Consider the following 25,288-nt stretch of genomic DNA (forward strand, 5'->3'; position numbering starts at 1 on the left):
TGATAATGAGAGGAAGAGTTGAATTTCGTGAATCGTAAGGTTCTGAAGATGATTAGAAATGGCGCGTGCAGTTCATACGGTTCAGTTTCGCAGGTGAATAAGTGGTGGTGACTTCAACTGATTCAACCTAGATCTTCTTTTGTACAAATAAGTTAAATGTTGTTTCATCGAGATGTGGATATCGATACCATCCGAAATCGTCACCCCTCTGCAACCTGATAACATAAGGCGGCGGGGCAATATCAACCAATCAAACAACAGACAAAGGTTTGCGCTCCGGGTCGTTGCAGCCTCATAAAAAACAAGGCTCAAATCAAACTATGAATATGTTTTTCTATAATATTACCCAATTAGGAGATGTGAAGTTAATTTGTATAAGCTGGAAAGTTTAAGAGCTTGCAAGAAAATTATTGTATCAAGATTTCTAAGGAAAGCTTTTGTAGGTTATGGCATGAGGGTGATGTACTTTATGCACCATTTAGACTGCATTCTAGTGGTATAACAGCAATAACCTCATAAGACTATAAAAGCGAGTACGAGTACACGTACAAATTGGAATAACTATAAAGCTTTGAAAGAGGGGGAGGGGATGCCCTCGTATCTATCTGCATTTCTACTCCCACTCGCAGATACAAAAGACAGATACAGAGACTTTAAAACAACGTGTGCAACAAATCCCTGGTAGTTTGATATAATATGATGTTTTCAGTATTAATGACTACCTAGTAACTACTGTTACAATATTCTCATCGGGAACAATCTATATGATCTAGTTCTAACCCTACAGCTAATAGTACAGGACGACCAGGACGACCAGGACGACCAGAACAATCAGAACAACCATTATGACCGGAACGACCAGAATTACTCAAGACCATCTGATAATTCGAATCAGTTTTTGACGCCATCTCCTGTCATCCCATAGTAATAAGCCACCAACACCGCAAACCCTATACCCCATAAATAATATTACAAGCCCACCATAATTAATTGTAGTCCACTCAATTCCAATTCTTCAATCCAACTAACACACAAATGGTTTCCCGTCTGAGCGATCGCTTCTTCTTGTTTTTCGATTATCGATGCGAGTAACTTTCTCGTGGTGTTTGTATTCGAACCAAAGCTTGTCTCCTCCAATCTGCGAAGAAATTCTAGAGCACTTTGTTTCTCTTCCTTCACCCGAGATGCCATACCCGCCATAAAAATAGGGAATACTATGAATCTAAACTCAAGACACCCTAGATTTATCATCATCTCGGTTATCAAAATTATCTCTCTGGCACATGTAGAGAGTTGTTCTCCCACTTCTGCTGCTAGTACCAACGATTGACCTTGATACATACTTGTGTGATAGTAGATTTTGCAAGCTCGATAAAATAACTGTACCTAGCTCTGTCAATGGGTTTCCTTGTGCATTGATTGGGAAAAACTAACATGTGTTCTACAAGTAAATGGTCCGCTTGGAAGTTGTGCCAATTCGTGAAGCCAGCTCTCTTCCGGCGTCTTCCTCTCTAAAAATCTAGACCAAGTGTCATGGAATTTCATCAGAAGTACGTGCAAATCTTGCATGGATCTGCATCGATTCATGTTAACTTCGAGTCTTGGCTTTGAGAGATCTTTTTCTTCAATTTTCAATTTTCGTCCCGTTTGTGCCATTTCAAGGGCGATCAGAGTTAGTTCTCGATTCATCTTCAGCAAATCTGGCATCTGGCGAAGTGCTTCCGGGATGAAAATCATGTTGAGCGATCGGTTCTCCAGAGCGTCTTCGGGAGGCGGCAGCATGTTTTGCTCAATAATGGCTTTGCTGAAAGACCCTGTGCCAGTAGTGGTCAGAAGAGCATACATGTCAACATATGAGGTATACTACAATATCGGTATTAGTGGTTGTCTATTGTGAAGGCAAATGTAATTAGACGGCAAGTAGCTGCTATATTGAAAAGTAGAAAAGGGCAGATCTCCAATAGTACGCATTGCAGCCCTGCAATCAGAGTTTTTCAATTTTCGAGTACAATCAAAAACATCAAATGGTCTGAGGTACGGAACCAGCTTTGAATGTTGTGCTGATTCCATCATTGGAAGCCGATATCGAATTTGCCAATCAGGAATATCTTATATCTTGAAAGGGGGGTGCCGAAGCATAAGGCAGGGGCTTGAAATCGGGAATCCAAGAACAATCATTTGATTACACTTACAACAATAATGAATCCATGTGGTTCTTTGCCATAAATTTTCTGCCGAAGCTGAAGAATACATAGAATTCTATCGGAATGCTGTTCCCACATGTTGAATTCACGATGTCCGGTCGCAGCAACCTTTGCACCATTCGTTAATAAGTGTGTTTGTCAAAGGACCAAGGATATCAATTATGATTCTACCTCGAATGCGAAGTGCTTCTCTGACTTACCTCAAATAGTAAAAGTAAATAGTGCGTGAACAGCGCCCCATCAGAGTGGGCGTCTTCCGTAGTTTTGAGTGAACTGCCCAAGGCGGTAATGACCATATGGTATCGTTCCCTTCCCTTGATATTAGCTCTCAATGTCAAGTACCAGGATTGACAAATTGATTTGTGCATTCTCCTGATGATGACAAGGCTTATACTCACAAAACATCCTCAAAAGGTGAATTGTTCAATTGAGATAGACTTAGGGAAGACAAAGCCAGGATTGCAAGATACAACTTCTCTATAAGTAAGTGTCTAGATTTGATGTCTTTGTTTTTACTTACAGGAGAGTAATCTGCAGAATATCTTTCAAATATATCTGGCCCCGGAGCTTGTTCACCCAACCAGCATATCTGATTCGCCAGCACATTCCGATAATGATCCAGTAGATATGAGTCTGCCTCTTTATCCTCAAGTGTGGTGGGTAGCTCGCCGGGAGGTAAAACCTTTTCCAAGCTGGCTTTCCTGGAGGGTACCTCGTTGGGAGATAAAACTTTTTCCAAGCTGGCTTTCCTGGAGAGTGGATTTTCTGACTGGCCACGACTGCCCGGATATCCTACAAATCTTTCTAGGATAACAACATCTGGCCTGGTTGACTGGAATCGATGAGCGGAAGGCTTCCTATTCGTACCAAAGCTTGTCAGGCGTGAGCTTTGGGTCTGGTACTCTGGTAACCCATGAAAACTTTCCGGTATAACGGCTAAAGTATAAACTCCCGGTCGGTCATAGGAAGCCTTCTTCTCGCGTTCCTCGTCGGTTGACAATTCTCTATAGGGTGGTAATGTGTCATGTTCCTTTGGTCGATTGCTTGGCGGAGGCGTAATGGAAGCGGATGCTGGAGACGTCAATAATAGGACTTTTAAGAACAAGGTAGTTCCGTTAAACATACGATTCCAGACCAAACAACTGTCCAAAGAAACCCCTGTCGTACGGGCTACAATTTTATTTGTTTCATACTTGAAAGCGATTCTTGGTTCCCAGTCACTATGCTGGTCAGTCATTTATTTACATACAAAGAGAAGAAGCGGATGTACCAATGATGAAAAAGACGATGACATTGCTAGAGATATGTCAGTAATATGATACAATGCGTGATCCCCAGTAGAATAGCTACTGACTTTGCATGTGGGCTTTGTTTCATCACACTTGACCTCTATGCAACGAAAATTATTAGCTGTAGTCACCACTATGAAAAGCTTGGAGGGAAGCGATAGAATACGAACTACGAGCTCTACATGTCCTACACGTGAATTAGTTGGTGTACAAAATCCGGATAGATGAAAGGCATACCAGCATCCTCCTTTCGAACGCATAGACGGATAAAATTCGGCAGGTTTGCTCTGTGAAGAACCGGCATGAGGGGCATAGTGATAGGGTTGATCTACAAGTTTTGGCCACATAGACCTGAGTGGTATATAAAGTCGATCGGTCATCGGGTCGAGGGAGAACGGTCGTCAATCAGGTGAGCATAAAATGCAGTTGTTTTGCACTTTATTGTGGGGAGTATGGCCTTGAATCACTCAGGTCTTGTTCGTGAATTTCTCAGAATGTATTCAAGCCTTAAGACGTCCTGCCAAAGTGGTGGCCAGCTGGTTGCCCTTTCCGGAACCGGTATCTGCGGAAACTGCAACCTATATGTATGTGCAGGTGCCGGCTAATGCAAGTCGCAGTCAGCGTCGAGATTTAAAGATTGTAGAGGAGGGTGGAATCAGAAGATTGCTTTGGATTCAAACAGTATCTGTTCTAACTAGATTATAGAGGTGCTTAAAGTGGAATGTAAAGGTGGTGTGAAATCCTCTGATTTCCGTAGTCTATGGTTAGGCTAGGGTCACCCATCATGCACATCATTATCATGAAGAGGGTCCAGATTAGCAAAACGGCACTTACGCCAATGTACCCTTCGTGCGCAAGTAGGTCATCGAACCACAAGCTTGACGATTTTTACTAGAGAAAGCCTGCACAGCCAGACACAAATCGTATTTTAGTGGTTCAAGAACGACCGGTTCTAGCCAAGATGGATACAAAGTAGTTAGTTGACTGTTGATCGTCCACCTGGAGCTCGGGGAGAAGATCTGATGATGATGTGGTCCAAGCATCGCTTTTTCTCACGGGAGACAGGCGGGACAGGACATTCGCATTGGCCATAATGATAAAGAAGCTCTTGACTGCTTCTGTTCAGCCATAATTTTGGTTTTCATTATACTCAGGCTGATGGAAGAAGTGAAATGGTTTGCATTGCTCTTGCAATCAAGTAGAGATATACAGTCTGGGAGAGTATGATGCATAGAAAATTAACTTTGTACATTAGTGACTCGAGACGTTGGAAGTACACTATAATGACCTACTTAGTCCACATGTGACATACTACAACATGTGAAAATACCAATGGGCCTTACTAATGAGGATTAGATACCCACCTAGTAATCAACCTTCAAGGAAAATAGATAAAGGACAGATATATGACTGATACTGGAACTTGAGTATCCTGAATTAAAATTGTCCGATATCAAACTTGTTCAATATTGCGTGTGTGTGTATATGCCACTGTGGTGGTCTCCTCTCGAAATAGAGTTTAGATTGACGAAGTCTAGACTTTTAGACTTTTAGACTTTTAGAATTCTAGACTCGACATCATTTGGACGACAGACTAGTGGTAGTTAAATGGATGCCTACAAAGTGAGGATTAGCGTGGCAAGTCGGCTATGAAAATACCTGGTATGTAGGTACGACGTAATGAAAATGTCGGGACTTCAAGCCTTCAAGATTCGGGACCTCGGAGAATAAGCTGTCTGACTAAAATTTAAGGCATCCAGATATTGAAAAATCACACCAATCTCCATTAAGCCTAGCCTCACAACTAGCTTGGACCCGCCAAAATTTGTGAGATATAAGAAAATTTCCTCGCGCAACTGAAGACCTTTTTTCTTCAACTTATTTTTTAAGTGCGGCTTGGTACCTCGTGTTTTTCGCGCATCTGCTCGCCATGATGTTAACGAGTGTCAATGGTACCATAGATCGATCCCAATTGCAACCGCTGCTTTCTCTTTAACCTCTTTCCGCGAATTCGAAACTTTTCGTCGAGAATTCAGGCTGTGTTCGTCGGTTTGTCTGAAAGGGCCCAACGGATAACGGTTGGTGGGTGAGAGGATGGAGAGAGTTCGGACATTCTTTATTTTAATACCATGTTGGTTGGACTAGAAGCAGATTTGATGGACTGCAGGAATCCTGTCGGAAGGTCACAATTGTCTTGATGGCATTCAAAGATGCGCTTCACATTGCGCGCGCCAGTCAAGGTAGATATTTGCGACTGTTGATACAGATTCGGTTTGTGGTTTTTTCTTTTTTGGAAAATAGATTGTAGTTTAGAGTTTCAATTCAAATTATTACAATCACTTGAAGTCATCGAGAATGTGAAATCAGTTCCGCGGAAAAAGGATATCTACATGATCCTGATTCATAAATCATGCTACTCAAATGCCATGCACAAAAGCGCCCAGAAGGCACATCTGTTAACGCCATCCCATGCCTATCATTGTATAACTATACCGCTCAACATCGTAAACAAATTATACTTCATCGTCTTTAATGGTCATGGTCAATCTTCTCCAGCTTTCCTGGGTCGCGCTTTTCACCAGTTTCCCCAATAATTCTAATCCGATCAATGCGTACCTTCTCACTGTCTCCATCACCATCCACAATGAAGAATACCAAGCTTGTAACATTCTGGAACTTGACAAAGCGGAGTGATAATGTAGCAGTGCCAGTTGAATCCCAGTCCTTGGCTTCCAGTGTGATGGTTTGTGTCTCAGGAAGACCTTCAGCCTCGTCAAAGCCGACAGTGTGAGCTCGGTTTGTGTAGATCTTGATAGTTTTTGGTCGCATTGGCTCTTCATCATCCTCACCCTCGTTATCAGATGCTGAAGGCAGAGATGTGATCTGTGAGACGGGAGATTAGCTTCAGTACTTGAGAACTATGCGCAAATGATAAATGCCTCTTACCTGAACACTATGAACTTTCAACATAGATTGGAACGGCATGAACAACATGAGCTGCTCATCCGTGTCACTGACAACCCAGTCCTTAGTCTTCGAATCTGCTGCCTTTCCATTCGACAAGGCACTGGGTTTGCTTGTATCAACTAATGTTCGCACAGTTCCGAATTCACTGTCAGCGTTCAACAGTTCTAGACCCTTGATATCAACCTGGTCTGTCACATCGTTGTAGCCTCTCGGAAGAGCTCCTGCGCGCCAATCGCCAGAACCAGAACCACTTGCGAATCCAGACGAAGAATCCCCCGAATCATCTGCCTCTGCAGCCAACTTCCTTACAATATCTTGTAGCTTCTTTGGATCGGCACCTTGGACTTTCTCGACTTGCTTGCCCCCCTTGAAGATCATGAATGTTGGCATACTATCAAAGTTGTATTAGCGGATACTTCGTATAAATATCCCCGGGCTATCTGCTCCATCCACTTTCTCAGCAATGTGCTATACAGGGAAGACATACGCAGTGATACCATAGGTAGATGCAATCTCGGTCTGGTCGTCAACATTGACCTTTGTGAATGTAATCTTGTTTGGACGAGATAGCTGCGCAGAAAGCTGCTCGTACATGGGCGCAATGGCCTTACATGGTCCGCACCAATCCGCGTAAACTTGAGAAAGGATAAAGCATTAGTGAGGCCCATACCAGTTCATAGTAGTATTGCAAATAGTGATGGAGGGGCAAGTCGTAATGGGAGGGGCTTTCGGCGGGGTAGCTTACAATCTGTCACAACAATCTTAGAGGTCTTCAGTAGATTACTGAATTCCGCTGGTGACTTGACAACAACTGTTTTGGACATGTTTTCTGTAGATAAGGTGTAACAAAGATGCAGAACCAAAGGACTTAAATTATCATTATGGAAAATGTGTCGGAGTTGGTTCTTGCCGCTGGGTTAGAAATCAACACTTGGTCATGTGATGTAAACAACACTTCCATCTATTTCCCACATTTTCTTGAGGTTCGTACTATGGTAACGTTCAGATATTGAATAAACAGGAGTGAAGTTTTACTACCTGAGTAGGTAGGTATATAAATACTTATCTAGGTGCCTTTATCAATCAAACTATCATCTGAACAATTATGTATCCATTTCTCATAGCTAGTGCTACAAGTTTCATTGAATATTTCACGATGCCCGTTCCGAGTTACCAACTGAGTTCGAACAGTCAACAGCCAGAGATTTGGTCAAGGTTGATGGTATTGGCTTATTCGTGAGGTATTTGAAGGCACCGTGTGACCTTATTTGAGGTTGTAGTACATAGGTAGCCCCACCCATCAATTTGTCCAATGCTAATGCTAATTCTCCTGTGTCATGAATGATGTTATCCAATCCGCCAAATACTGCCTCGCAACCCATTACAACTTATCGCAACTCGTCTGTGCAATCCCAACCATTCATCAAGATACCCATCCACAAGACAATCTAACTCCTCTGTCTATTCTCCCTCGGTCCTTCATTCTTTCCTAGCAGCTTAGCTGCCCTTTCTAACCTGTTTTTTCTTTCCCTCAACCCACCCCTCACACTTTCCTCACAACCATCAAGTTCCATACTACTTCCTTCACCCCTCTCTCCGCTTTTCTCTCTCCCCTCCAGGTCCCTTCCTCTTTCGAGCTCATCCTTATCTCCCTTGATCTTCACGGTATACATCCCAGTTCGTTCGATCTCTCCTTTCACCAATCCAAGTTTCCTACCTATGCTCACACTCCTGCTGCTTCCAGTTCTGCTTCTGCTTCCACTTCTACTTCCATTTCCAACCTCGTGACCACGAGAGCCGCTCCCGCTGCCACTGCCGCTATATCCCAATCCGAGTACCCGCCTCCAAAAGCTCTGTGGTCGTACAACCGGTGCATTCCAACCCATTTCTACTGCCACACCCGATTGCGATGATGTTTGCGACTCAACTTCGCTACGCCAGATTTCGATACGATTGCGTGATATATCTGGCATTTTGAGTATAGCTAGAGAGAAAGTCTCCGACTAATAATTTTGGGCTTGATGGAATTTGAAAGAGAGGGAAGCTTGTAAGTGGCGCATATTGACTTCAAGTGACGGAAGGTTGTTTTTGAAGAGGAATTTGAGATATGGTGATCGTAATATTTAGGGTCAGCTGCTATTTGCGAGCTGATTGAACCGGGTGATAGATGGTGAATTTTAGGTGGGTTAATAGAACTGTGGAAATGCTGTGTCAGTTCGGTGAATGAGCTGTGCTTAATTTGAAGGGGTGTGGTGAAATATAAATGGTTGGAAAGGTCGCAGAGGCTTTTGTTGGCTTTTATGGGCTCGTGGGGGAGCATATGATCAGTGCCGACTCGGTTCGGCTCGAGATGCATGAGGTTGAACGTCATTTCGTTTTTTGTCTCGCATCCTCTTTGTCCTTTGAAATGGTTCACTAAAATAAATTCACTATGTATTTTCTCATTTATAGCAGACTGAAAATTCCTAAAACGGTTCGTAGTTCTTCGTGTTCTAAGTAGAATTCGAGTATCTAATTAACTGAGGTTATGTGCCGAAAATTTAGGTTATGGTTTCACTGAATAATTTCGAACAATCAGCCACGCTCTACACCAGTAAATTTATTATTATTTTATGATTTAGATAGCTCAACCACTTTTTCAAATTGCTATGTTAATGATCTACATCTCTCAAAAGTAGTAAGAGTTGACCTTGTCTCTTGTTAACAGCCGAGAGTTTGATACTCGTATGATTTTTATTGTCTTAGGCGCTCTTAGTCTTTCAATGATGATTGACTTCAATGATGAATGTGATGGAGGACTAGAAAATCTTTTGTCAGATCTTGGACATGCTATAATGATAAAAGTCGTGCATGATTTGCAGAGCATTTTCCGAGAATAGACGACCACCAGTGGGTGTACGGACTGAAGGGACACTCCAAAAATTGAATTAGCAGTATCTCTTGAAACATCGTTCGGATATCTGAATTGCGATAATGATTTATTACCGATTCAATAATGGACTGATAGATCTTGACATAAAACAATTGGAGAATAAACTTGTTATAAAATTTGAAAGTTGAGCAGTATCCCGTCAGTCCATCTAGTGGACTTAGCGATGTCGTCAACGCTTCCTACCCTCCGAGAGGAACTTGAAGAGAAATTGGTTCAAACCCAAGAGGAGCTACAGGGATTTAGCAGTCCTCGATCATCAGGGGGACCAATACAAGGTATATTTGTCGCAACTCAGTCTCGAAATATGGCAAACTTGCAAGGCAGCTTTCGATGGACATTACCAAGAGAGGTACTTCCATCGAAATATTGACGCCGATTTTACCTCTCATTGGGCTCAACACTTTCCAGAACTCGTGCGGTCATTCAGTCCTTGAACTCCCAATTTGCTGATAATCTTCGAACCAACGAACACAAATACCAGATTAATGTACCTACTAGTGATGAAGACTCCAATTACTACTATACCGATACCACCTGTTGAAATGGGTCAGACTGTTGCTCACGGGCAAGTATGCAGGGATTTGACCTGTATATAGCATATCAATTGCTGTATCAGTTCCTCCAGTTCAATTCAGAAGTTATCAGTCAACACCATCATGAAGCGTCACTAACAGCGACAAAAGGCTGCACTAGCTAAGCATATCACAGATGCCACAATTATGAGGATATAGTAATTAGAACGGATATGTTCAAGGAAGTTGATATTGATCTGGTAGTTACAAACTACGGTACAAACTACGCCAAAACCCGTGGGTCCAAGCATGGACAACTTCAGCTGTGAAGAAGCCCTTGGTTGTATCTTCGTCATCTACAAGATACATGTTCCCTGAAGCAGTCTGATGTTATCTTCATCCATTCCTAACAAACACAGAACCTGATCATGTTTACTAATTTCCCTTGTAGGTCTTGCAAGGATCGAGATTATTTAAAAAATTGTGTGTGGCACGCTACTACACTAGTGCCAAGTACCAATATTTCCGATTTCACTGATTCTATCACATAAGGTCCCTCTTTCCCAATAGCTAATTAGACTCCTAAAGTTTCAAGTCGTTAGGGCGAATAGTCGAGAATCCGGGTTTCAAATACCAAGCCGGAGCCTTTGCAAGTTGTCAAGGCGAGTCGTCATGACAGGGTGCGTCTCTGGACTCAGTCTACATTGCGATATTGTCTCCCGCCTCTCTCCATAAGTATTATCCTCGCTCAATTCCAGAAGAGAAAACTAAGTATCACCTGCTATTCCCTCAAAGCCCTCGAATTTCATCAAATGTGCCTTGTCCCTATATATTTTCCGAGCTTGCTAACACCTTGACCCTGACTCCCTTGCTGCCTGGCCATGGACAAGCCTTGAGATTTTCTGCGTAAAATTCAACGTCTCTCCGGGTCGTTTCAAAAAGCTCAAAGTCATGTCTTCGAAAGAGGGTTGCCAGTCCGATGAAGACTTCAGCATATGCCAGGTTCATTCCCGTGCACATACGAGTTCCTTTCGCGAAGGCAGTCAGATAGTAAGTCAAGGGTTTCACCCCATCCGGTCCTCTAGGATTTCCGAGCCAGCGTTCTGGTTTAAAGAGATGGGCTTCAGGGTAAATTTGAGGGTTTGTGTGCATGTGGTACTGGTCCATCCCGACCGGCGTTCCGGGAGGGATGTCCCATTTGCCGTATTTCCATGTTCCCGCGCGATTAATACGAGGTAGACGTTCGACTCCACCGTAAGCGATGCGAAGAGCTTGTCCGTTGTGTTAGCGTCCGCCAATATCTGAATTACATTGCATAGATTACTTACTCTCTTTAATCACGGCGTCGAGATACGGTAACTTCTCCAGTTCGTTCCATGGCAGAGGCTCATTGATATCAGGCATAGCCGCGATCAGCTCTGCTTTGAGCTCCTTGAGTACGCAAGGGTTGTCGAGGATGTGAAGTGTTCCAATTGTCAAACTCCACGACGTGGTTTCTGTTCCGGCTCCAACCAGTCCCAATGCCTCATCGTTCAACCGTGCAGGTCGCAGCTCATGCTGAGGCAAGGAAGACGAGAGGATATCGTGAAATACCGTAGGCTGTGTAGCGGCTTTTGCCTCTTGATTACGCCCTGCCAGGACCTCAGCAATTTCATTGTCCATTTCCTGATCACACATCAGTATAGCATCTCAAAGACAACCAACCAAATATTGAACACTTACTTCTTGGAACTCTATGATGGGTCTGAACGGCGGTATCAGAGCCTTCGTAACCCACCTTGGAATACAGTTCATTATAGATAGGACCCAGCCAAAATGAAGTGTGAGGTGTGCATAGGTTGTCATGTTCCGAATGGCCACAGAAAAAGGAGACTGGAAGTTTGGATACTCGGAGAAATGCTTTGGCCGAGCAAAAACAATATCCATGATAGCATCAGCAGAATAGCAACCCCACATATCGGCAACTTGAAGAATGCGTCCTGTTCCAGCGTATTCTGTAGTCAAACGATGCGAAATGCGGTCCATTAGTCCCTGTATCTGGTCGTTCTGTCCCCGGACTCGACTCTTGGAGAAGAAAGGACTGATAGCAGCACGGCGGATGCGGTGTTCATGTTGGTCTGAAGTGCTGAACGTTGCCAATGGTACATTGAAGCGGTACTGGAAATGTTCCATTTTATCGTAGGGCTTGCTGGTCGCATAAATCGTGTCATAGTACTCCGGGTCATCGACATGCAATTCGAATGGATTAACTCGAACAATGGGGCTACCATATGTTAGTGAGCTGTGTTGTTGCCGAAATCTTATACAACGCCATGCTTACCCGTATTTCTCGTGCATTCTTTTAATCTCGAAGGGGAATTGACCTCCGCCCCTTTTTACCATGTCGAAATATATCTCGTACCATTGTGTGAGAGCCGCAAGCTTAGGGCCCGGAAACTTGGCTATAGGTGAGAGGTACAGCCGATATACCGCAAGCCATATCCCGTAAATCACCCAGAATAGTCCCAAGATCCCAACGACGGAGGGGAAGAGTCCTGTGGGAAGGTACTTGACGATGAAATTTAATTCCATCGCTTAGTGAATTTTGAATAGAAGTCAAAGAGGTGCTGAAGTTTTCTTGAATCGTAGATCCATCTTCGCTATATAATACGCTGCACTCGGTGATTCTGGTGTTAGAAAAAGTTCATTATCATGACTCTACATATCTGCAGTGCAAACTATCATACTCTAGATGATTTGATCGTACATCGGCATGCATGTAGTCAGCTTACCGTCGATCTCAGAAGCACCCGCGGCCGTGCGTAGTGCCAACAATCACATCACAATGCAACATAACATACGCTTGGGATTTATCTTCGTTGTCCACCGCTTCGGTACTCACTCCCAACCAACTCCCCACTTTAGCGGTGTCCCCCTTTCTTTATCTTCAAAAATCTTCAGTCTCCTACAGTGGCGTTCAAGATACCTCACTTGTTTCATATTGTCTGCAAAATCTTCCAGGGAAGCAGGTTGGCCCAGCATCACGAATGCTGAGGCTAATGCATAGCGATAACCGCCCAACTGCAGGAGGACAAAAGAACAGGCTAAAACCGTTCAAATACTGCTATGCTGGGATTTTTGAGTAGGCCGTTGAGCTGATGCTCATCCTACACAATTCGCAAGTGAGCAATGACTAATGAAAGAGTTTGGGTATCTCAAGGCTAGCTAGTTACTTGACCACATATTCGAGAAATTATATTCATGGAATTAATGTGCAGTTTTAAGCTGATGGCCGAGCTACTTGCGCCGCCACAGCATTGTTTACCTTCGTGAAGAAGAGCTTTTGCATGTACATGTTACTAATATGGACTCCTGCTTCCGAATCGGAATTTCACAGGTACTTCCGTAAGCACAGCAGGGAAGCACTCCTGGACAAGGGTATTGCTGCAGTAAGCATTACCACATATGCGTTATAAAAGCATTGACGAAATGCGCGTTGTGTATGATTTATGCAGGTAATCATTCAGCCCAGCCGAATTCCACCTACTCCAGGTTAACAGCAAAATAAGTCAGCTACTCCACTTTTTGCCCACCTCAAAAATATTATGAGATGATCTTTAAACATCAACAACTCAACGACTACCTAAATTCAATAATATCCCCTATAGATCAACTTTCTATAGTACCCTTAAAATCATCATAAATTTCACGATCACCAGCCTCAATTTGGCTTGCCCTCATAGCTCTGATGGCTGCAAACTTCAAATTTGAGCTTGTTTTTACTTTCCGTCTTTTCTTGGGTACGACTTGTTCTATTTTATGCTCCAATTGCTTTATTCGATGCTCTGTCTCCATAAGTGCATAGTCCTGAGCACAGATTCTTTTAAAAAATTTACGGAAAAGTAGTCGTCTTGTTGGAAGGTCGATTTCTTGCTCTTAGACCATTATATGTGTATATTTTCGAAGATCACCTGCTTTTTGAGGGGGTTTCCATGCAATAAACGATGATTCTATGCTTCACTGTAGTTCAGGATCAGCATCTGAGACATGTTTGAGTGGTGAAACCTCTTTGTTGCTGTTTTCAAGCAAAAGTCGGCTCATAAGTGGTTTCGCCATATTCTTAGGCCAGAGACCACTAGCTTTCCACCCAGCTTCAATATTTCTTGCTATCAACCCCCCCGATCGTGCCGTCTGGTAGCAGGAAAGGAAACTCCGCTTTCTAATCGGTGAAGAATCAGATAAAACATCGATATACATGTTTTAGAGGCGAGAAGACTGATAAATCTAGTGGCTGTAGTACGTGTGACGTATGTATCGGTAAGAGAAAGAGATGAATGTTATTATCAAAGCATAAAGACATAAATGCCGTAGTTTCATGGCTTCCGTGCCCATCCAGAATGGGTAGTCTAGCCTCATCAGGGGAGGAGGGGGTTGTTGAAGGAATTAACACCTTTTCTAGCCATTCCAAAGCTGTTGCATCTGTGTCCACCCATTTTTCGTAGCAGTAAAAAGCATTTTATCACATGAAGTGACATCTTTAGGAAACCATTGCTGTTAAACGCCTTTTCTTTTATAAATGACGAGTGGATGCAAGGCTCTCCCATCGGCCGAAATGCATTCAATGAGAGATATCCAAATTCTTGATGCAGGCTGCTTTTTATTATTAAATGAATCGATGATTTGAACTTCCTAGTACTAGCCAATTGAGATCCTGACCCTCATCCATATTTCATCTATTCTGGGGCTTAATATGCTTGATTTCAGGAATCTCGAGCTTTTGGAACCACTTCTTAATAATATCAGTTGTAGCACCTGAAACTCATATAGAACCGATTGTGTATTGCTTTTTTGTATGAATATTAAGATTTCTTCGTAAAAATTTGTTTATCCATCATTTTCCGAGAGAAGGGCCCCCTCTTAGATGGAGGAGACGCTCGCCAATCTCTCGTATTTGACGATGAGTTGGGTTAGTACCAAGGGCCTCCTATACTAATATCTAATTTGCTAATTGTCTCTCCTGAGCCGGAGCTATCTTTTGCTGGTTTTGGGAACCTTTTTGATGGGATACATGCCCAACGATTCGTGATCTCAGTGTACCACGGGGTACACTGAGATCCGAGGAAGCCTTTTGTACACTAGACCCATTTATGATCGCACCAAGGGCCATTGAGATATCATCTTCCGTATAATCTTCTACATAATATGAATAAGACTATGTTAGATTGATTAAGCGTTGTTGAGTTATTAAAGATTTAAAATGTGAAGCTGCTTGAGGCGGTATGTTTTTTGGAGGTGGGCGAAATCGGGGGTAGTTGACTTAGCTGTCCAAAAGACTGCCAATCATGTCTCCTAGTGCGTCAAGAAGCTGCGCCAAGCCTGTTAAGATTAGCGCGAATATGGTGGAGTGCAGAAGTGGGTAGTCCAAAATGATTATTAATACCAGGAAGGGACAGTGACTCTACTCTGGCCTAAATACAATGATGCTTACTCAGCATAATCCCTGACAAAGCCACTAGCAAGCCAAGACTTGCCTTTGTTTATATAATTTGACTACACGAAATTGTATTGAATAGGGTGAAACTTGAGGTATAGGTTCAACTAGGAGTTACCTAACGATATATCTAATTTCTTGCAAGTCTAGATTGATTACTGTTGGTACACCTATTTGTTTCTAGGAGGATAGCTTGGCACGGCCTCTTGATGTATAACCAGGAGGTGGTCAATCTGAGGACTTTCAGCCTCTTCTTCTGCCTAAAGTTCATGCCTATCCCATGGCGCTCAAAAGAAACTCAATTTGCTGGTCCAAGACACTCTCAAAGTTGGCTCCACTTAATAAATCCATATGGCCCTTGTCACTGACTACTATGTGTTTCTTTGGCTCTTCGAAACGGTCGAAAATCAGTCTTTTCTGCTCGGCCGCCGGAGATATGGCATCGTCTTCCGGGGTTATAACCAATACTGGTGTAGGTGACACATATTTCATCAATCCTAATGGCTGCCAAGCGGCGATGTTATAGTAACTTTTGAGGGTGGTCGGGAGTTTGAAGTTGGGAACAAGAGTCTTTGCTCCTGCTAGCAGGTTGAAACCTTCTTTGTCAACTCCAGCACCGAACCCAGCTGGATTCTCGCCCTGTTCAGTGATCATGGGAATATAGAAGGCTTCGTTGCCACTCAATTGCGACTCGCGGTCTTTCATGGCCTTCGCGAGAACCCTCGGCCACTTGTCAGCGGGGAAGTCGAATATTGACAATGGGGCAACAGCAATGACTGCTTTGACACGTTTGTCGAGAGCGGCAGCTGTCAATGCCACCATCGCACTGAATGAAAATCCCCAGAAAGCAATCCGAGATGCATCGACTAGAGGGTTGCTTTTCATAAATGTCAAGGCATCGTGGTAGTCTTCCGCATTGCGGACTGGGTCGATTTCGTTCTTTGGAACACCATCACTCTCTCCGATCGATCGAGGATCGTAGGTAAGAATAGTGAATCCTGCCCGTTGAAAGTATTCGGCAATTTCGGCTATGAACATCTCTTTGGTAAAGTTAAACTATAGCCTGTTAGAACCTTTCTTCCTCTCCCAAGGCAAATAAGTAGAGAGATATTGAGCGCAAAACTTACTCCTGGAGTCATGATTATCGCAGGGCCTTTCTTTTCGGCTGCGTAGAGGCATCCTCGAAGTGTAAGACCGTCAACGGTCTTGAACTCAACGCGTTCCTGTCTGCTCATGATTTCCCTTCGTGTAGATATTTGTTCGGTTGCTACAGTGAGTCTCGAATTGCAATTTCAAATCATCATTTATAATCATTCAAGTTTTCATCTTCTACGTCACTTTTGTGTAATGTCTAATGAAAGTTTCATAGTCCGATAAAAATAAGTGCGCTCCAACTAGGTTATCTACAATCTGCATGCAGGTAATCTTACAGCATGGTAAGCCATTACTATGCACTGTCAGATCATGACAAGACAGTGAGGATGGAATGCCACGTATCGGGCCTAACAGCTTAGGCGAAATTGCCGTAGATCAGTGGGGCTTTCAGGGGATTGACCTGCAAACTACTTGACTGCATTGACCGCGACCTGCTTTTATTGGACAATTCCCTATATCTCCTCTGATCTACGATGACTTCGCTTAAACCATCAGACTAGATACGTTGTATGCAGTTATGCTAAGAAATCAATCATCAACCATTTCCCAAGCACAGAAACCGCGAGCTAGAAATGTAGACACCAACTTCTTGTCCTATATCAATTTTCAATCACCAACTGCGATATAGGTTTGGACAAGTGAATTCATCATATCTTAGACAATATCAAGAAAAATTTTCAGCACCTGATTATGGAAAAAAGCAGCAGCCCGGGGCAATTTACGCCAAGCAATCAGGACTCCTTAGGTTACACAACTACTGAGCAGTTCAAAATTACCAATGACTGCAGCGGGGGCAATAGAGATCGAGATGGTGCTAATATTGTTTCTTTTCGAACACAAATTCCAATAGCTGTCATCGGCATGGCATGTCGCCTACCGGGCCATTGCAATTCTCCCCAAGCACTGTGGGAATTTCTCGAAAGAGGAGGAGTAGCAGATAACGCACCCCCAGCAACCCGGTTCAATCTTGCAGGACATCATGATAAGCATAAAAGACCTAGAACTATGAAGTCTCCAGGCGGTATGTTCATTGAAGACATTGACCCTGAAGTCTTTGATGGGAAGTTCTTCAATATCAGCAAAGTTGACTGCATCGCCATGGACCCGCAGCAGCGTCAACTTCTTGAGGTCACCTATGAATGCTTAGAGAACGCGGGATTGCCGCTGGAACATATAAGTGGAAAGAAAATAGGTTGCATTGTTGGGGCGAACGCATCTGGTAAGTCTCATCAACACAAGATTTTCCGCTCATTATCTTGTCGTCAGGATCCAGCTGACAGACAAACAAGATTACGAAGGTATGCAGTCTCGAGATCCCGAGGATCGACCTGATTCAGCAACCATTGGCGTTGCCAGATCCATCCTCAGCAACAGAATCAGCCATTTCTTAAACATCAAAGGCCCAAGGTAAGCATATACCAAGCTCGCAAATTCTCATTGCGTACTAATTTTTTTTTTGAAAAAAGCATGACAGTAGATACCGCTTGCTCAGGAAGTCTAGTTTCACTAGACGTAGCGTGCCGCTATTTGGATACCTATCAAGCTGATGGTATGATTGTGGCTGGTGCCAATATATGGATGAACCCCGAACACAATGAGGAGATAGGAATGATGAGAATGACTCAATCAGCATCTGGAAAGTGTCATACCTTTGATGCTAAAGCAGATGGGTACGTAAAGGCCGAAGCTATAAACGTAGTCACCATAAAGAGACTTGATGATGCTATTCGGGACGGTGATCCTATTCGAGCCATTATCCGAGGAACATCGACAAACAGCGCAGGACGTACACCTGGTCTTGCAAGCCCAAGTTCGGAGGCTCAAGCAGATGCTATCCGGGCTGCTTATGCAAATGCTGGAATCAAAAATTTTCACGAGACAGGGTATTTGGAATGCGTAAGTCACATCTAACAGATCTTTTCTTTCTGAGGAAATCCAGCTAACCAATATAAGCATGGAACTGCCACTTTAGTTGGAGATGGGATTGAACTGATTGGGGCAGCGTCAGTCTTTGCAGCAAGTCGTGCTCAAGGGCAAGAGCTCATAATTGGTTCCATCAAGAGCAACATTGGTCATTCTGAAGCTGCGGCGGGCATATCTGGCTTGATCAAAGCCATCCTTGCTGTGGAGAGAGGCATCATACCAGGTAACCCCACCTTCCTTCAACCAAACCCTAAAATCGACTTCGAAGGTCTCCGCGTGCGAGCAACAAGAGCCTCTATCAATTGGCCTAATTCAACGAAGCGTCGTGCGAGTTTGAATTCTTTCGGCTTTGGTGGCGCCAACGCGCATGTGGTACTCGAGCAGGCTGATCACTCATGGCACCACTCCTCCCATATTCCACCAGTTGGGCATGACTTTTTCACTATCGATGAAGAAGAAACTCTACCCAAGCTGCTCGTATTTTCCGCCAATGACGAGTATTCGCTAAAAAGAAACATCAAAACGCTTTCGGGACACATTATGAACCCCTCAACTTCGCTGCACATCAACGATCTAGCGTACACACTGTCAGAGAAAAGAAGCCGTCTTTACTATCGAGGATTTGTCGTTACGAAGACAAGTTCCATTCCCGAAGAATCAGTTATTTTTAGCAAGAGAAAATCGAACCCTCCCAGAATTGCTTTTATCTTCACTGGACAAGGTGCTCAATGGTCTCAGATGGGACAAGAACTTTTAAGCACATTTCCAAGTGCTCGAAGAGTAATTGAGCAATTGGATGATGTTCTGCAAGCTTTGGAACCACCTCCAAGCTGGAAACTTTTGACTGAATTGACACAAGTTCGAAGTTCGGAGGCTCTTCGCTTACCAGAATTCTCGCAGCCTCTTGTCACAGCTTTGCAACTGGCGCTGATCGAAGTGCTTCGTGAGTGGAATATAATCCCCCAAAGGTAGCCAAGGGTTCTCCTAGATCCTCAAGATGCCTGTTGCTAATTTTCTACAGTGTTGTCGGCCATTCATCCGGAGAGATAGCAGCAGCAGCAGCAGCCGGGTTGATTTCCTCCGAAGATGCTATCAAGATTGCATATTATCGTGGCCAAGCAGCTAAATACAGTAACCCAGGGAATTCCGTTGGGATGCTTGCAGTGGGTATAGGTGCTACGGAAATACAAAAGTACCTAGAATCTTTAGAAAACGTGCAGATTGCCTGCTACAACAGTCCGAATAGTGTGACACTATCCGGTGAAACCGCCGAACTGAACAAAGCCAAAGAGCTCCTAGAACAGGACCATGTCTTCTCAAGAAGCTTGCTTGTTAACCTTGCGTACCACTCTAGCTTCATGACGGACCTCGCAGAAAGATACGTAGAGATGCTGGCAGGATCAGGAATCGAACGCGAAGATCCTGAAGGCTTGTCGCTCAAGGACAATAAAGTTGCGCCTGTCAAATTTTACTCTTCAGTCACCGGCTCCTTACATACCGGCTCTCTAGATTCAGATTATTGGAAAATGAACATGATATCTCCTGTGAGATTCGATGCGGCAATGAATTCGCTCCTACAAGATTCCGAGTCTGCTGACTTCTTGGTCGAGATTGGACCCAGCAACTCATTGGCCGGCCCAATAGCTCAAATCCAGAAGTTTAACGGCGAAAAGGCTGCTGGAACTCAGTATACCTACGCGTTGAAGAGAGGGACTGATGCGATAATTCCCCTGTTTGAAGTCGCAGGTCGCATATTCTTGGCTGGTGGATCCCCCGACCTTGCGTCGGTCAATCAACTCAGCTGTTCCCAACCCCCGAAGTTAGTTGTTGACCTCCCAAACTACAGTTGGAACCATACAGAAAAATACTGGCATGAGTCAACAGCCAGCAGAGATTGGCGGTTCAAGCCTTTCGTGATGCACGACTTACTCGGCTCGAAAGTTAATGGAACTCCATGGAACTCACCAATATTCAAGAAAACACTCAAGCTCAGTGACACTACGTGGCTCAAGGACCATAAGTTGGGCGCCCAGGTGGTATTTCCAGGAGCTGCGTACATAGCTATGAGTATGGAAGCTGTTTATCAAACAACTTTCATGACGACGTGGAAACAAGAGGTTCCATCTAGATTCAGATATCGCCTTCGCGATGTGAGGTTTTCTCGTGCAATTGTCTTAGAAGAAGATTCCGACGCTAGAATCATGCTTTCTTTGACACCTGTACCTGGCTCAACTCGCTCGTGGTTCGAGTACAAGGTATATTCGTTGCGAGAAGATATATGGACAGAACACGGCACAGGTCTAATTCGCATAGAAACCGACTATAAAGAGAAGAGCGCTCCAGCAAAGTCTATTGAACCATTGAAACATGCAACTCCAGGTCGTTCTTGGTATAAAGCGCTTGCTGCTGCTGGATACAACTTTGGGCCTGCTTTCCAGAAGCACTTAATGGTAGAATCCACAACAGGAAAAAGAGCAAGCCGTTCAACTGTATCAATGATAGTTCCCGAGTCGTCTTATGAGCAGTCTTTCTACCCTATGCACCCAGCATCAATTGATGGATGCTTCCAAACAGTTTCCCCCGCGCTCTGGGAAGGCGACAGAACCACTGTGGGCACTGTACTTGTTCCATCTGTCATCAGTAGTCTCATCATCAGTGGACGTGGCCAGCTACCAGACGAGGCTATCTCAATCGCATCTGCGACCTATTCTGGTCTTGGACGAAGAGATGCTCATAAAAACTATGGCACTTCATGCTCCGTTTACCACCCAGCGAGTGGTGACTTACTTCTGCAGCTTGAAGGACTCAAGTTTGCCGAGCTCGAGACCAGCGAAGACGAAAAGCCTGTTCATACATTTACCCACTTGTTGTGGGACGCTGATATCTCCTTACTGCTGTCAAAGCCAGAGCCGAGAGTCAAGAACATCCTAGAGGAGAGATTTATTAAAGCTAGCTCACATACCATGGCGAAAATGACGAAGCAAGAGCGTATTGTACAAGATCTACTTGGTCTGATTGCACACAAGAATCCCCGATTGACGATGGCGGAACTCAACCTTGATTCTACAAATGAGAGTAGTCTATGGCTTGATGAAAAATGTCCTAAGCGAGCAGCTTGCTCGTTGTATCACTTTGCGACTACTGATCCGAAAGTGCTGCTGGGTGTTCAAGAGAAGCATCAATCAAGTAGCTCCAACATAGGTTTCGGTATGGTGGACCTTACTAAAGCAGGATATGTTCTGAGTGGCACAGAGTTCGATCTAATCCTCATTAAAATACCAGGTAGTCTTAATGAACAGTATGCTGAGATCATCCTTGAAAGTATGCGCATGTCAATGAAGGAAGATGGATTGCTTTTGATCGTCGCTCCTGATAATTCAGAAAGTGATTTCATTATCAAGAATACTTTTGGGGCTCTAGGAAATCTGCAATCCCTCGGAGAAAATACCTATAGTGTCCAGTGCATCCGCCAATCGCCAGATTCTGGCATTATTGCTGGCGATTCAATTCAATGCTTCAGTCTTTCCGGCAAAGACTTTGGAAGTCTAGAGCTCCTGAAGGATCTTGAAAATACTGGATGGACTATTTTGACTTCACAATCCACGGACCACATCCAACCCAATCAGACGGTGCTTGTTCTCGACGAGCTCTTATCGCCAGTAATGGACTGCTTGGATGAAGGGCAATGGTATAAGATCCAAAGTCTGGTTGAGAAAGAATGCAAGATTCTCTGGGTGACCACCGGAGCCCAGGCTAATGTAATGGAGCCAACTAGAGCAGCAATCAACGGCTTTGCTCGTGTCTTGAGAGCAGAAGCACCTTTACTCAGCTTCATGACATTGGATGTTGAACAGCCTGAGGGACCAACAACTGCTGAGGCCATCCATACTTGCCTGGATCTCATGAGACTCAAGAAAACATCACAGACCGATAGCGAGTTTGTGGAGCGGAACGGGATTTTGCATGTCAGCCGTGTTTTTCCGGAGAACGAACTTTCTCGGTCTCAAGAAGATGGGATAAGCAGTCTGAAGACTGAACTCATAGACCTCCACGATAGTAAAATACCCATCAGACTTAGAGCCGAGATCGTTGGCAATGCGGATTCGATTCTCTTTGGTGAGATATCTCCATATCCCCTTCCGCTACAACCAGGAGGCATCGAGATCGAATTGTACGCGGCGGGCATGAACTACAAGGACGTTGTCCTAACCATGGGAATTGTTCCTGGAGACGAGCATGCTATCGGAGGTGAAGGTGCGGGTATCATCACAAGAATTTCACCCGAAGTTCGTGATTTTGAAGTCGGGCAGCGAGTCGTTGTGTTCGATAAGGGGTGCTTTGCCAACAGGATTCAGACAACACCAGGCCGTGTTCATCGGATCCCGGACAATATGACATTCGAAGATGCCTCTACACTTTCTGCTGTGTATCTGACTTCGATGTACGGACTGTTTGACCTCGCAAAACTGGAGAAGGGACAACGAGTGCTTATTCATTCTGCTGCTGGCGGAGTCGGTATCGCTGCAATCCAGCTTTGCCAGTATATTGGAGCTGAAGTATGTATCAGGCTTTGACAATCCCCAAGCTTCATAGAAGTACACTAACCGTTGAGGAAAGATCTATGTTACTGTAGGAACGGAAGAAAAGAGGACATATCTTAAATCGACATTCGGTATTCCAGATAGTCAAATATTCAACTCCAGAAACACAGACTTCGCAAGCGATGTTGTAGCAGCAACAGGTGGTAGGGGAGTCGACGTGGTTCTTAATTCTCTGACTGGTGATCTTCTCGACGAATCCTGGCGTCTGCTTGCTGATGGTGGAACCATGATAGAAAGTGCGTGCTCTCCGACATTTAATCTTCCTCCTGACCAGCCTAGCCCCGTCTATCTAAGAGAATTGCTAATCATCAACAGTTGGCAAAAAGGATATTCTCGATCGAAACATGCTCGCCATGGAGCCATTTGATCGGAATATGTCATTCCGAGCAATTGACATGTCTCATGAAAGAGCACCAGATCATCTGGTGAACCGGTAAGTGGATACACAACTGTGCAACAAATTCTTGACACTAAAAATGTGGTGATCAGGCTTCTATCCGCATTATTTGAGCTCATAGAGAGAGGGCATGTCAAACCCATTGCTCCCATCCACACGTTTTCCTTTTCCGATGTTCCGTCTGCAATTCGATTCCTCCGAGCGGGGAAGCATATTGGCAAAATAGTGATATCTGATGGGCCTAGTAAGAAGATCATCGTGCCGGTTCGTCAACCTCAACCTCAGCTTCTGCGTGATACTAATGTCTACAGGTTCGGAAAGCACCGAAGCCTTTGAAATTTTCTGATGACAGCTGTTATTTGATCGTTGGAGGATTGAAAGGCCTCTGTGCTTCACTTGCCATATACTTTGCGAAGATTGGCGTCAAACATCTCGCTGTGATGTCACGTAGTGGCTATGCCGACGAGAAATCTCAAGGTGTCATTTCAGAAATCGAAGCTATGGGATGCAAGATTGATCTTCTCACAGCCGATGTTACAGTGGAAGGCGACGTCGAGAAGGCCTTCAGGGAAACCACCAAGCCAATTGGAGGTATTGTGCAGGGTGCAATGGTGTTACGAGTACGTCTTATCTGCTTTTCAATTCCTATGACCTGTTTATATTGACACTAGGCTATAGGATCGAACATTCTCCTCGATGAGCATTGCGGATTATCATGAAGCCATAGATTGCAAGATCAAGGGCACCTGGAACCTCCACAACGTCGCAGAAAAGCTCACCCTCCCACTTACTTTCTTCACAATGCTCTCGAGTATCTCGGGTTTGGTAGGGCAGAAGGGCCAAGCCAATTATGCAGCCGGAAATGCATTCTTGGATGCTTTCGCAAGCTACAGACATGGGAGAGGTCAGCCTGCCTGCTCCGTTGATCTCGGTGTTATCGAAGATGTGGGATACATCGCGGAGCGAGATGGCATGCAAGACAAGCTGGACACAAGTATTTGGAGTGGAATCAATGAACGACTTCTCCAAAAGATCCTCTACTTCTCGATCTTACAACAGCAAGGAGACGCCCCGTTCAGCACTCCATCTACACAGATAATCACGGGAATTCCAGTGCCACAACCAGAAAGTTCGGCTCTCGCACTCGACGTCCGTTTTGCGGGATTATTCACACCACTAGAAACAAATGGCGGCGCCGGCGGAAGCGACGGCAAGGACTCAGCATTCCAGGAAGTTCAGGCCGTATTGCTGCTCCTCCGATCAAAGACGGTAGATCCTGCAGCTCAACTGGCAGCAACTATTGACATTGTAAACAAAGTTTTCGTGCGGGTTCTGCGCCTCTCGGAACCGATGGAGGTTGGGAGACCTATTGCTGTGTATGGCATCGATTCGTTGGGGGCAATCGAGGTTCGAAATTGGATTCGGATAGAGCTGGGTGCATTGATGACGACTTTGGAGATTGTGAATGCGGTATCGCTTATTTCCCTTTGTAAAAAGATTGTTGCAAAGATTGTAGCATCCTGAGCTAGAAAATTCCTAATGTTTGTATGCTTGACGGACCGTAGGCTTAGCTATTAGATTTCGTCAGCTTAATACCGAGAAGCTTTGAAGGATATCTATAATCTACTTATCTTAACCTCTCTTCTTAAAAAAATTTCAGCCCTTTAACGATTTATATGCTCGAGCTTAAATACTTAATATCTATACTCTTTTATAACATACTATCGGAATTTCAAGGTATGAGGTCATGTAGAATTAATTAAAGTCTAAAAGAACAATTTTTTTTACTTATAAGCCACTTATAAGTCAGAATATTACTTCGCTGACTTACTAACGAA

At 44.2% G+C, this 25,288-nt stretch overlaps 7 protein-coding genes across 7 annotated transcripts; 1 reads left to right on the forward strand and 6 right to left on the reverse strand.

Annotated features, from left to right (window-relative positions):
• Positions 1-969: 969 nt before the first annotated feature.
• On the reverse strand, positions 970-3,797 carry Bfra_000179 (uncharacterized protein; the record flags this gene model as incomplete). The annotated part of the gene is made up of 9 exons (XM_037330625.1): positions 970-1,386; positions 1,435-1,863; positions 2,193-2,312; positions 2,405-2,513; positions 2,603-3,275; positions 3,330-3,424; positions 3,475-3,500; positions 3,559-3,680; positions 3,731-3,797. The coding sequence occupies 9 exons, from the start codon at positions 3,795-3,797 to the stop codon at positions 970-972; spliced, it is 2,058 nt and encodes a 685-aa protein (XP_037196958.1).
• Positions 3,798-3,993: 196 nt separating this feature from the next.
• On the reverse strand, positions 3,994-4,623 carry Bfra_000180 (uncharacterized protein; the record flags this gene model as incomplete). The annotated part of the gene is made up of 3 exons (XM_037330626.1): positions 3,994-4,064; positions 4,338-4,492; positions 4,550-4,623. 3 exons carry the CDS (start codon positions 4,621-4,623, stop codon positions 3,994-3,996), a joined length of 300 nt encoding a protein of 99 aa, XP_037196959.1.
• Positions 4,624-6,022: 1,399 nt separating this feature from the next.
• Bfra_000181 (putative thioredoxin protein) lies at positions 6,023-7,284 on the reverse strand (the record flags this gene model as incomplete). The annotated part of the gene is made up of 4 exons (XM_037330627.1): positions 6,023-6,376; positions 6,440-6,851; positions 6,948-7,095; positions 7,206-7,284. 4 exons carry the CDS (start codon positions 7,282-7,284, stop codon positions 6,023-6,025), a joined length of 993 nt encoding a protein of 330 aa, XP_037196960.1.
• A 327-nt stretch (positions 7,285-7,611) lies between these two features.
• Bfra_000182 (uncharacterized protein) lies at positions 7,612-8,433 on the reverse strand (the record flags this gene model as incomplete). The annotated part of the gene is made up of 2 exons (XM_037330628.1): positions 7,612-7,847; positions 7,914-8,433. 2 exons carry the CDS (start codon positions 8,431-8,433, stop codon positions 7,612-7,614), a joined length of 756 nt encoding a protein of 251 aa, XP_037196961.1.
• A 2,296-nt stretch (positions 8,434-10,729) lies between these two features.
• Positions 10,730-12,475, reverse strand: Bfra_000183 (putative cytochrome p450 protein; the record flags this gene model as incomplete). The annotated part of the gene is made up of 4 exons (XM_037330629.1): positions 10,730-11,175; positions 11,233-11,569; positions 11,627-12,167; positions 12,225-12,475. The coding sequence occupies 4 exons, from the start codon at positions 12,473-12,475 to the stop codon at positions 10,730-10,732; spliced, it is 1,575 nt and encodes a 524-aa protein (XP_037196962.1).
• Positions 12,476-15,647: 3,172 nt separating this feature from the next.
• Positions 15,648-16,609, reverse strand: Bfra_000185 (uncharacterized protein; the record flags this gene model as incomplete). Its single annotated transcript, XM_037330630.1, has 2 exons — positions 15,648-16,430; positions 16,502-16,609. The coding sequence occupies 2 exons, from the start codon at positions 16,607-16,609 to the stop codon at positions 15,648-15,650; spliced, it is 891 nt and encodes a 296-aa protein (XP_037196963.1).
• A 781-nt stretch (positions 16,610-17,390) lies between these two features.
• Bfra_000186 (putative polyketide synthase protein) lies at positions 17,391-24,974 on the forward strand (the record flags this gene model as incomplete). Its single annotated transcript, XM_037330631.1, has 10 exons — positions 17,391-17,748; positions 17,819-17,936; positions 17,996-18,425; positions 18,483-19,420; positions 19,474-23,008; positions 23,070-23,289; positions 23,369-23,486; positions 23,543-23,714; positions 23,762-24,070; positions 24,129-24,974. The coding sequence occupies 10 exons, from the start codon at positions 17,391-17,393 to the stop codon at positions 24,972-24,974; spliced, it is 7,044 nt and encodes a 2,347-aa protein (XP_037196964.1).
• Positions 24,975-25,288: the final 314 nt, after the last annotated feature.

This window comes from Botrytis fragariae (assembly GCF_013461495.1).
Source record: "Botrytis fragariae strain BVB16 chromosome Unknown tig00000001, whole genome shotgun sequence".
Taxonomy (NCBI): Eukaryota; Fungi; Ascomycota; class Leotiomycetes; order Helotiales; family Sclerotiniaceae; genus Botrytis; species Botrytis fragariae.